The 12,367-nt window shown below is 41.4% G+C and overlaps 1 protein-coding gene across 3 annotated transcripts in view; it reads right to left on the bottom strand.

Annotated features, from left to right (window-relative positions):
• Positions 1-12,367, bottom strand: part of ptar1 (protein prenyltransferase alpha subunit repeat containing 1) — a 46,225-nt gene that overhangs the window by 15,910 nt on the left and 17,948 nt on the right. For 2 of the 3 annotated variants that reach the window (XM_020104009.2, XM_020104010.2), the window contains exon 4: positions 8,679-8,783. In XM_020104009.2, the coding sequence (XP_019959568.1) occupies positions 8,679-8,783 (105 nt within the window). Of the gene's footprint in view, positions 1-8,678; positions 8,784-9,166; positions 9,290-12,367 lie in introns of those variants that run through there. The other variant, XM_069522848.1, reaches the window with a different exon arrangement.

Genomic DNA, 12,367 nt, shown 5'->3' with positions numbered 1-12,367 from the left:
TTCAGCATAGTGTATGTGATCCTCTGACGTGCGTGACTCCCATGAAGACCGCTCAAATCCAGAGTAGTACATTTTTGCTCCAAATTCTTTCTTGCTTGATTTTACTGATTCAACTATAAATATTTATTAATTATATATTGCAAAGCACATCTGTGAATATTTCAATTACCTCTGTATGCTCCATGTCCAACAAAACCTCCACATTTTTGAGGTGCAGGGATATCTGATGACAGACAAAGCAGAGCTGTTCTGTAAACCTGATGTCCTGTGAAAGAGCTGTCTTTCAAAATTGTGACATTCCAAAGTTCTTGGAGCTCAGCAACCAAGGGGTCTAAGAAAACATTTATGTTAAGTGATGGCTCCTTTTGTCCAGGTATTAAAAAGAATCATATTTTCTTCCTTAAAACAGTCTTCACAAGGTAGATTCAAAATGACCAACTAGATGGCTCCAACTGAATATGGTGCATTATTGAAAGGTTGAAACCAGTCAGCATTCAGCATCAGGCCAAATTATTTGGCTCTCCTAAAAGAGGCTATCTCTTTACATTCAAGAAATCCTGCCATACTTGTCCATTAGGATTGTTCAGTATAGCGGTACTAAATTGGTACCAGGGTACTGATGCATTTAAAATGGTACAATACAGCGCTTGAATAAGACCGGTACTTTTTTTTTTTTACGTCGCCACATACCAATTTGAGCCAAAGAGAGCAAGCCGGGTCGAGCAAGCGAACGAGTGAGCAGCGTTGAGCAGTAAACGGAGCAAGAGTCTGGCGACAGAGAGAGATAAAGGAGAGAAAGAGAGAGAGAGACAGGAGCAGAGAGAGAATGGCAGCTGCTGCAACCATCACCATGACGCAACTCTAGATAAACAAGGTGCACGAAGTGCTATATGGAATTACTTCGGCTTGAAAACATAGGAGCACGGTGAAGCCATTAACACTGATGCACCACTGTGCAAACGGTGTAACAAAACATGTGTGGCCATGGGTGGAAACACTTCCAACTTGGCAAAACTGTCACGGTTGTGGTTTTGTTTGGTCACGTTTTGGTGTATTTTGTCACGGTTGTGTATTTTCTGTGTTCCTCTCGTGTTCCCTCCTGTGTTCCTCTCATGTTCCCTTCTGCCTTCCTCTGTGCTCCACCCTGTGATTCTCCTGTGTTGTTCTGTGTCCCTCTCCTGTATTCCCCTCCTTGTCCCTCGCTATGTTTCACCCTGTGCCTCTCCAGTGTTCATCCCTGTCTTGGTTATTGTATTTGTGTTCTCGTTGATAAGTTTGTTCAGTGTTTCCTGTTTTATTTTGTAGTCCTTGCTCCCTGTCGGTTTTCACCCTTTGACTTCCTGCCCTCATCAGGTTCACCTGTTTGTCTTGTGCCACCTGTCCCCAGTTACTAATTAGTTCAAGTGTGTATTTAAGTCTTTGTGTTCCCCCCATGTGGTTGTTGGTTCGTTTCTGGTCAGGTCCTGTTCGTCATCTCGATTTTGGTCATGTTCTGTTCATGTGTCCCGTCAGCTCTCGTCACGTTTCCCCGTAAGTTTGTTTCCTGTCCTTCCTGTGTTCCACTCCTGTTTTTGAGTGTGACTTTTGTTTCTTGAAGATTTCTTTTGTTACGTTTACCCCTTTTAAATAAAATACACTTTTTGTTAAACCATATTTGGTTTCTGCGTTTTGGTCCTTCCCTTCCCTTCTTTCCTACCACGTCTGTTCCCTCCCCACGCACCCCCAAAACTTGACAAAAACACTTGAAGGAAAAGCACCCAGACCTGCACAAGGAGTTCAGAGAACGACAGGTAATAACTTATATACCCATTAAAAAAAGCCACATTCAGTGCTAAAAGCAAGCAACGCCAGCCCCCTTCACTCTCCACAAAAGTAGCTCAGGAAAAAATTTAAGCCTGTCTTTGTGGTATTTTATTTTATTTACTGATGCATAATGTTATAGTTCTAAGATTTTCTATTAAAATAATTTGTGTTCTCTTTTTATTTGGAAAAGTACTGAAAAGTATCGAAATACATGTTGGTACGGATACCAAAATGTTGGTACCGTGACAACACTTTTGTCCATGATTAAAATCTCCTAACACATCCGTTTATAGTTCCCACTTCTTTTAACAAGTGCTCCCACAGACTGTACAACACTCTTGTAACAGCAAGGCCATATTGGATAGACATAATCTTTACCGCTGGAAAATGTTGCTTTTCTTAGCAAGACAGAGCCACAGAGAAGAAAGAGGGTAAGATAAGATTCATTAGATAATTTTCCAGTTACATTTGTAGGTGAATTGTGTCATTGAACTGTGCTGATTATACTGATTCTGTTTTCAGCTCCTTGAAGCGAGGCAAAGTGTACTGGTGGCAGATGATGTGGAGTTCTGGAGGGGGGAACCCCATTTGACATGATGTCCGAAAAGGAGGACAATACCTATGGGGGGGTGTCTGGGTAGATAGTGTGGCCTCCATCCTTCCACAGCCAGGAGCTTGACAACCTGTGTGCCAAACTTCTAACAAGACTAGAAGCTAGTCTGAAGTACAAAGCTACACAAGATAGACAACCATAGTCTTCACACTAAAGCAAATTATTATTATCTTATAACAAAGTCACTGATTGGCAGATAATAAAATGATTTGGGTACCTTGCTGTTATGTTATTGAAGGTTGTACCTTGCATTACAATGAAAATGAAGACCGTAAGCAAGCTATAACGTCCACAGAAGTAGAAGACAGCTGGAGGCAACGCAAATCCAGTCAAAACTGTCCTCACACCCAGTTAATTGTTAAAACTTTTTTATCGTTGTTTTTACTGTTAGTTTTTACTATTGCATACAAAATGAAAACAAATTCTATAATAATTTAATTTTAGCATAATTTTAAATAAAAAGAGAATGTTTTTTTTAAAAGAAACATTTAACACAGGGGTGGGGAACCTTCAAGAGTCATACTAAATTATTGTTTATTATTACATGTGTTTTTCCTCTGCTCTCTCTCCTCAGTGTCCATTTGGGTGCCTCCCATTTCCCTGTACCTGGAGTGTGAGGGTGCAAGGCTGGGCACACTTATCACTTATCAAGGCCACGGTGGTAAGGAGACGGAGAGAAGCAGACACCCAGCCCCAGTGGGCCAAGTGACAGCAGTCAAGCTATGTGTGCTGTGGATGTGGTGATCTCCTCTGCTTCAATTGTGTGTGGTAGCGTGACCATTTAGGTTGTGGTTTTCCGTTAATTTATTACTGTTGCTGACAGAGCCACTTGTAGAAAGTGGTTTTAAGTTGTTTATTAATAAATTACTCCTTTGTTTATTTATACTTTGCCATGACTCTTTTTCCCTGGGTTATTTGTATTGTTATTCCCCTCATCCCCTGGACTATAAACTGGGAACCGTAACATTTATCATTAACTCATATCACACTAGGGCTTTTCACAGGTGCAGCCAAAATGTTTCACTGCACCTTTAAGCACTGCAATAATACAACTATTAAACCTTTTCTTGACAGTTCCTATATATGCACTCACTGGCCACTTTATTAGGCACACCTGTTTAATTGCTTTTTAACACAGATAGCTAATCAGTACGAGTGTAACGATTCGTTTTAACAACGATTCGATTCGAATCATGATTCGTGGTTGCCACTTCGATTCAAGGACGATATTGGTTCTTTTAGAACGATATGATCCGAAACGATTCAGTGACTTGAAATCAATTCAGGAACTTTTAGCCAAAAATTCAACCAGTGTTACTGAAATAAATACCTGGATACTGGACAGCGCAGGTGAAGTTTCCTAGATATGTGTTGTGTAAGGGAATGATGTATAAATTATGGATATAAACAAACAAGTAAACAAAAATTAGATTGAATTAACATGGCGATGACGTCACAGACAGGCAGACTGAATGGAGAAACGTTTAACGCCTTTATCATTAAAAGTGCTAAAAAAAACACATCCATATAAAGTCTGACGTGCTTAAATCCAATGCGTTATTTCCTAGTATCGATACAATCGATTGATTACCTTTTAAAACGATGTTAGATCGATATATGTCGTCCGGAAGGCCAACTTGCCGAGCACAGATCGATGTAGTTGGATTGTAGGAATACAAATCGATACATCGATGTAGTAGATGAATCGTTACATACCTACTAATCAGCCAATCACATGACAGCAACTCAATGCATTTAGGCATCTAAGCGTGGCGAAGACGACTTGCTGAAGTTCAAACTGAGCATCAGAATGGGTAAGAAAGGGGATTTAAGTGACTTTGAATGTGGCATGGTTGTTGGTGCCAGATGGGCCTGTCTGAGTATTTCAAAAAATGCTGATCTACTGGGATTTTCATGCACAACCATCTCTAGGGTTTACAGAGAATGGTCTGAAAAAGAGAAAAAAATCCAGTGAGTGGCATTTGTTTGGATGAAAATGCCTTGTTGATGTCAGAGGAGAATGGGCAGAGTGGTTCAAGATGATAGAAAGACAACAGTAACTCAAATAACCACTCGTTCCAACCAGGGTATGCAGAATACCATCTCTGAACGCACAACATGTCAAACCTTGAAGCAGATGGGCTACAGCAGCAGAAGACCACACCGGGGGCCACTCCTGTCTGCTAAGAACAGGAAACTGAGGCTACTATTCGCACAGGCTCACCAAAATTGGACAATAGAAGATTGGACAAATGTTGCCTGGTCTGATGAGTCTCGATTTCAGCCGCAACATTCAGATGGTAGGGTCAGAATTTGGCGTAAACATCATGAAAGCATTGATCCATCCTGCCTTGTATCAAAAGTTCAGGCTGGTGGTGGTGGTGTAATGGTGTGGGGGATATTTTCTTGGCACACTTTGGGCCCCTTAGTACCAATTGAGCATTGTTTAAATGCCATGGCCTACCTGAGTATTGTTGCTGCCCATGTCCATCCCTTTATGACCAGTGTACCCATCTTCTGAGGACTAATTCCAGCAGGATAATGCACCATGTCACAAAGCTCACATCATCTCAAACTGGTTTCTTGAACATGACAATGAGTTCACTGTACTCCAATGGCCTCCACAGTCACCAGATCTCAATCCAATAGAGCACCTTTGGGATGTCGTGGACCGGGAGATTCATTGATGCTATCATGTCAATATGGACCAAAATCTCTGAGGAATGTTTCTCCAACACCTTGTTGAATCTATGCTACGAAGAAATAAGGCAGTTCTGAAGGCAAAAAGGGGTCAAACCCAGTACTGGCAAGGTGTACCTAATAAAGTGGCTGGTGAGTGTATATTGTAAAATTCTTGAAGGCTGGGTATCGCCACTGATTTTGGCACATTTTCATTTGGCACAGAATATGTGTTACCAGCACAGTTAGAAGGATGGGATGTTATGATGGTGTAACGTTCCACATATCCAAACCTTTCCGGTCAACCTTTCTGAGGGACAACTTTAGCTAAGGACTGGATGTGCTGTGCTGGCTCTTGGTCATAGCAACCGCAGACAGTGTGTTTAGACCCTCCCTCATAACTTAAGTCCTATATATAAATCTAAAAAAATAGGAAACAACAATAAAATAGCAAAATGAAATAGAAAATATTATAGGCAAATAAAAAATACTAAAATACTATAAGCAGGAGGGATTTTGCAAAATATACAGTTATTGTTATTTGCAAAGTGTCAGAGTCACAGATGGGGACATCAGTGCAGTTTGGTAAAGGGTCCCGGACCTTATTGATGAGGCCGGCAGCAGTCGGGAAGAAGTGATTTTTGTTGCGTGAGGTTTTGGTCCTGATGGCCCGCAGCCTCCTTCCAGAGGGAAGTGGCGTAAAGAGTACAAGTCAAGGGTGGAACGGGTCAGCCACAATCTTACCTGCAGATCTCAGAGTCCTGGAGACCTACAGGTACTGGAGAAAGGGCAGGTTGTAGCTGATCACCTTCTCCGCAGAGCAAATGATGCGCTGCAGTCTGCCCCGGTCCTTTTTGGCAGTAGCAAGAGTGTACCATATGGTGATGGATGAGGTGAGGATGGAATCAATGAAGGCAGTGTAGAAGTTCACCATCAACGGCTTTGGCAGGTTGAACTTCTTCAGCTACCGTAGTAAGTACATCCTCTGCTGGGCATTTTATTCAGCTGGTTGGCCAGGTGCAGGTCGTTGTTGTTGTAGTTGGTAATCTGTCTGAGACCCTTCCAGACAAAAGTAGAGAACTGGTGTTGGAGTTTCTCTGAGTACTGTCTGTTAGCATCTCTCACCGCCCTGCTAAACTTGTACTTGGACTCTGTAAACAGGTCCCTGTACCCACCCTAGAAGACTTCTCCTTCCCCAGCCTCTTTGTCTTCATCCAGACCCGAAGACATCCTAGTCTGTGCAGTCCAAAAATGCTTGAAGGTCCTCCACAGCCTCCCTGGTCCACTTCTCACATGTTCCCACAACAGGTTTTAAGACCTTTAATTTCTGCCTGTATGCGGGAATCAGGTGGACCATGATGTGATCAGAGTGTCCCAGTGCAGCGCAGAGGGACGGCGTGGTAGGCCTCACTGACTGTCGTGTAGCAGTGATCCAAAGTGTTCTCTTCTGTGGTCGGACATTTAATAAACTGTCTGTATTTCGGGAGTTTGTGGCTGAGATTTTATATGTTAAAATCACAGAGGACATTAACTAAGGAGTCCGGGTAGGTCCACTCCACACACAGTATCTGATCGGCGTGTGCGCTGTGCATCCTGCATGTGTGCCTGCAGTGGAATGTCAACACTGACCGGAATGAATGAGCCAACCTCACATGGTGAGTAGAAGGGTTTGCAGTTTATGAAGAAAGTTTCCAGAACAGGAAAACAGTGCTGCTGGATCACTGTCCCATTGTGGCACCAGCTGCTGTTTGTATAGAAACAGATTCCCCCACCTTTCGTTTTATCAGAGGGTAGTGTGCCGCGGTCCACTGTGAAAGCCTTCCAGCTGCAGCAAAGAGTCCGGTATTTATCCACACAGCCACGTCTCCTTGAAACACAAGACGGAAGATGAAGAAAAGTCTCTGCCACAGTCACCAGGGGCTGAGGTTCGTCCAGTTTGTTTACATTGGAAAGAAATATTCCCAGGAGAGGTGTATGGTGTGCTCCAGCATGTCTCCCCCTCCTCCTGTATTTTGACTATGTTGGCAAAGGTGAGGGCACCTTTGACCAGAATGTTAAATAATTACACAGATAAACACAAGAAAGATGGATATATATCCACTGGAGCTGTTCCCTTCATGTTCATGAGCTTTTCTCTGGTGAAAGAACCCCAGGTATTGCAGCAAAATCAGGTGTAAAACACAAAGAGACAAAAATGTGTGCACAAACATACACTGTAACTATTAGAGCCACGTTACGAAGTTCTTCCTCATCTGTATTTCAGCCAGCAACTCACATAATACCAGCCCTTTATAAACCTCTGTCCCTAGTGTGAAAGTCCTCAGCGGAGACATTGTTAGTGCCAGCAGGGCCACCCTCTGCAAAAAATTTGGTGGTAATTAATTATTTTGAAGAAAAAGAAAATACATATATTTAATAATGATAATCATGCAATACAATAACGGTGCAGTGTAAGTAGTAAATTTTCTACATAATGCACATTTATTTAGTTATGACAGTGTTTATTTTGTTATTTCAGTTTTGTAAAAATCATTTAGGTGAGCAAGACACTGCCATAGTTAACCAGGCTTGAACAAAAATAAATAAAAAATCAGTATAATGTTTCTGTTCCTTTTTTCTACTGTACCATACCAAAAACATACAATGCGTGACTTCAAAACCGACGTACGCACCGAACTTAGATTTTTTACAGCCCTACTGTAACATCATTCATCATGACCGCTTTTGCGGTGGGTCAGTGATGGTCTGGAAAGGCATATCCTTGGAGGGTTGCATAGACCTCCATGTTATAGCCCGGCCTCATGTGGCTAGAGTATGTAGGCAGTACCTGAATGATAAAGGCATTGATACAATTGACTGGGCCTCACGTTTCCCTGACCTAAATCGAGTTGAGCAACTATGGTACATTATGTATCGGTGTATCAAATGCTGCCAAGTATTACCACAGACTCACCGATGCCCTGATCTAGGGTTTTGGAGGAGAACACCAGGACACCATCTGCCGACTCATCAGCATGTCAAAAAAGTTGTCGGGAATGCATACAGGCACGCGGGGGCCATACACAATACTGAGTCACATTCTAATTTGCAGTAATGAAATTCACGCAAGCCTATGATTAAAATGTTTTAGTTTGGTTTTCGATTGATTAAGTTTGGTTTTGAATCCAATCCTCAATGGGTTGATGATTTTGGTTTCCACTGATCGTTGTTATGTCACTTCAGTCACTTTACTTACATTACATCCACTTGTTTACTCTATTTTATTGAAGAGCTTTATGTTATACCTCTTTTGCTTTTATTTAAATATCAATATGTAGTTGCTTATGCTTTTTCTATTTTGCTTTGGAATTCAATACAAGGATGATGCTTTTGTAAGTTCAATGTGGTTGCACCATGAAAATTAAATATAAATAAATATAGTGATAATAATAATATTAATAATAACCAAAGTCACACCAACACAGCAAAGATCATTATGCACTTGCACAACTACAAACCCAGCCCAAACTAAAAAAAATAAAACTAATAAATGCATTTAAAGCCACAAAAGGAAGAGGGTCTCAGCAACTACAGTATGTCTTACCGGTGTATCCACGTCTCTGGGCTCTTGGGGAATTTGGTGAGAGCAAGCTTCCCCAGATAAAGGTCCTTTTCTGGGTAAAGAACTCCACACTGCAGCAGCTCCTTTCTGAAATAACAATCAGCCATATATTAGGCTGCTTGCTTACCATCACGTAACAAGCATTTAACAGTGCAAAGGGGTGTGTTTGTGGGTGCAAGTTTCATATATTGGTTTTACAGGAATTGCTCAACTGGGACGTAATTTATAAAACAGTGTGTAGGATTTAGCTCCTGTCATCAGGTGGTACCTAACCTTCCATGAGTGTTTTTGCTTGGTAGGCCTGTGGAGGTAAATGGTCTGAATTTAAATAGCGCTTTTCTAGTCTTGATGACAACTCAAAGTGCTTCACAGTACAGTTTTACCATTTACACATGCATTCATAGTGCATCTATGGGCAGCACTTTTTTTCTATGAGGGACCATTCCCAAGGACACTTCGGCATGCTCTACCTTTCAGCCAAAGCCACCCAGGTGAGGGGAAGATGGCCTACAGAGAAGAGGTCAGAGCCCTGACATGTTGGTGCCAGGATAACCATCCCCATTTCAACGTCAGCGAAAAAAAGGAGCTGATTGTAGACTACAGGAAGAGACAGAAAAGAACACACAACCTCTCCATTAATGGGACTACAGAGTCAGCAGTTTCAGGTACAGGGTTGACATGGGACCTGACCTGGACTCACCACACAAAATCCATCACAAAGACCACCCCAGCCTTAACATGTTCTCCCTGCTGCCATCTGGCCGACAGTACCGCAGCATCCATGCCTGCACCACGAGACAGCTTCATCCCCCAGGCCATAAGACTGTTAAACTCTACTAAACCCCCATAATATTGCACATGGTAACATGTGCACTACCAGTAACAGTATTTTATTGTTTCAGTTTTATTTTTGTATATATATATATTTTTATATTCTATTATTTTGCTTGTGTGGTTTTCTTTCTAAATATTTTGAGCATGGTTAGAGCAACCCAAGAATTTCCTTGCTAGCAACTGCTGTACCTTATTGTCTTTTCGATTGGCAAGTCTAGCAAACCAAATGATGATTACAGGTAGCTATAATATCAGAGGGGAGATTGCTTCTCCACTTTTAAGTGTCCCAGCCAGCAGAATACAGCTGTTGCAAGCTGAATGTATGACAGTCATCTCACAGGTATAATGTTGTAGAAGGAGATTCAAAAGGGTATATTATTGCCTGTTTGAAACAGATCTAAAAAAAAAAAAAAATACATGATTGCCTTTGTAATGAGTATACTGTAAGTTTCTAGTTTTTGCAATTAATGTACATAATTTGTGTTTTGACAATAATAATTGATGTTTACTTTTTCAGTGCAGGCTCAGAGAGCCAGATCAGAGGGTTTTGTAACGGACCTCAAATGTAAAAATGAGACCCTCTTGCACTTAAAGGAGAAGTTTGTTTTTTTTCAACCTGGTCCTTATTTCCAGCATATGGTATGTAGATCTACTCACCCATAAAGGTTTGGAGTAACTTGGAGTCCTTCGGACGCTTTTAGATCCACACGCGATAGGTGTATATCCATACAACGCAAGAGTTCGGGGCATACACAATACAGCCTCTAAATAACGCATTATCTGCGTTATTTATTAACTCTTTATTTACTATGAATCGCCAGCACTAGTCCCCTGTGAGTCTCGCCAGCCTCGGACCTAGCGTTAGCTTAGCGAACCGAGAGCGAGTTAACGCTAGCTCCAAGGCTGCTCGTTAGCCCGCTGAAGTGAGCTAGCCTTTAACCAGGTGAATACGCTAGGGCACCAGGACACAGCTGCTTTAAAAGAATACTGTACTGTAAAGCACCTGATAAGTATTCTGCCATGTTGCGCAAAACTAGCAGCAGCAAACTCTGTGTAAACAAACACAGCTGATCGTCATCTGATCTGCGGCTGCGCGCCTCGGTGACGTCCCCCCCAGTGAAAGCCCAGGATGTAAACAAAGCAACTTGGACTCACAGGGGACTAGTGCTGGCGATTCATAGTAAATAAAGAGTATCGCGGCAGATAATGAGTTATTTAGAGGCTGTATTGTGGATGCCCCAGTCACTTGGGTTGTATGGATATACGCCTATCGCATGTGGATCTAAAAGGTTCCGAAGGACTCCAAGTTACTCCAAACCTTTATGGTTGAGTAGATCTACATACCATATGCTGGAAATAAGAACCAGGTTGAAAAAAAACGAACTTCTCCTTTAATACTGATAGCTCTTTGAAGGGCTACTGTGATTTGCACTCTGATTGTTTTTGATTTTTGAGACATTCATTCTGATCCAATAATCATTGGATTTATGTATATGTTAATGTAAATATAATGTAATCAGACTTTGATTAAAGCAACTCAGTTTTAATTATGTAGCTGTATATCTGTATTGCTGATGATAAACTGAATGAGCTCATAGTGCTGCAGTGGAACGTCTGCTCTCAGAACAGTAGTAATACTGGCTCATGTAATGTGCTTTGTTACTTTGCCTGCAAGAATAAGAACAAATGTTAGATACACTGAATATTATTTTTAATAATTTTTATTTTCCACCACTACCTGCATCCCAAATATTGCAGAGGTGTGTGATTTAGGTCCCTTAAATAGCCCTGTATTTTCTAGTGAGACGTACAGTATATACCACCCAACTTTGAATCACTGGTACACTGGGAAACCTCTGCAGGTGATCTCAACAGGGAACAATCAGGTTTGCCAACCCTTGGCTCTACACTCTTCAACCAGAAACTGGTACTCAATGGCCTTTCTCTCATGGGCTTTTTCCACCACCCTCCTCCCACAGCACAGTAGGTTTGACCATTATTTTATGTTTTTTAATGTACCACAACATAATGTCTAGATGAAAGGTTGCTTGCATCACATCTGCAGCCTCCTTGTCACGAAAATTCTAATCTAAGAGGAACTGGGAGTCTGGAGCAAATTGGGTTTAGATTTGGCTGTGAAGGACCTAGCTCCCTCTTTGATGAAGGTGATGGTGCTCTTAGTGTCTGAGCTGAAAGCTCTCTATTTTACATCTCTCCTTTTCAAGTATGTTTGCCAATGACGGCAGCACCTTGTCTAAGTCATCCTGCAATTGAACTGTGACCCTGTGACTGCCTCAGAAACTGGAGACCTCATTTCATGGAGCTATACAACCATAAGAGTATTTTTGAGCATGTTGTCTATACGGATTTGAGAACACACTTGTTTGCAAAGTATGTATGAGATATATCAAACATTTTAAAAATAGATATTGATGCTCTGTACAACAGCATTTGAAATGTTCATTATCATACTGTATTTGAAACTCCCTTTCAAAATGCTTCTCATTGCATTATAGTTCTATGGCCAGTTGGAAAAATATTTTGGCCAGTGAAAAATCTAAGCTTTAAAAAATGTGTAATTTTAGTAAACATTTGCAAATGGAATAACATACTTACATATAACAATACTGACCACATTTTAGCATAGGAAAATTAATGTAAGCCTCTTTATCACTTTTCATCCCTGTCAGCACTCCGTGGTTTCTCCACTGTTGAACCGCCTCACCAATATCAATGTATCCTTGCCCTTTCGTTATTTCGTTAGCTTCTTTGAGTTAGCTGTAGACTATACTTACTTCAGGATCCATGAATATGGCATAGGGCTGTCAAAATTGCTC

Source organism: Paralichthys olivaceus, chromosome 4 (genome assembly GCF_024713975.1).
Source record: "Paralichthys olivaceus isolate ysfri-2021 chromosome 4, ASM2471397v2, whole genome shotgun sequence".
Classification (NCBI taxonomy): Eukaryota; Metazoa; Chordata; class Actinopteri; order Pleuronectiformes; family Paralichthyidae; genus Paralichthys; species Paralichthys olivaceus.
This window is presented reverse-complemented; position numbering and strand designations above follow the sequence as displayed.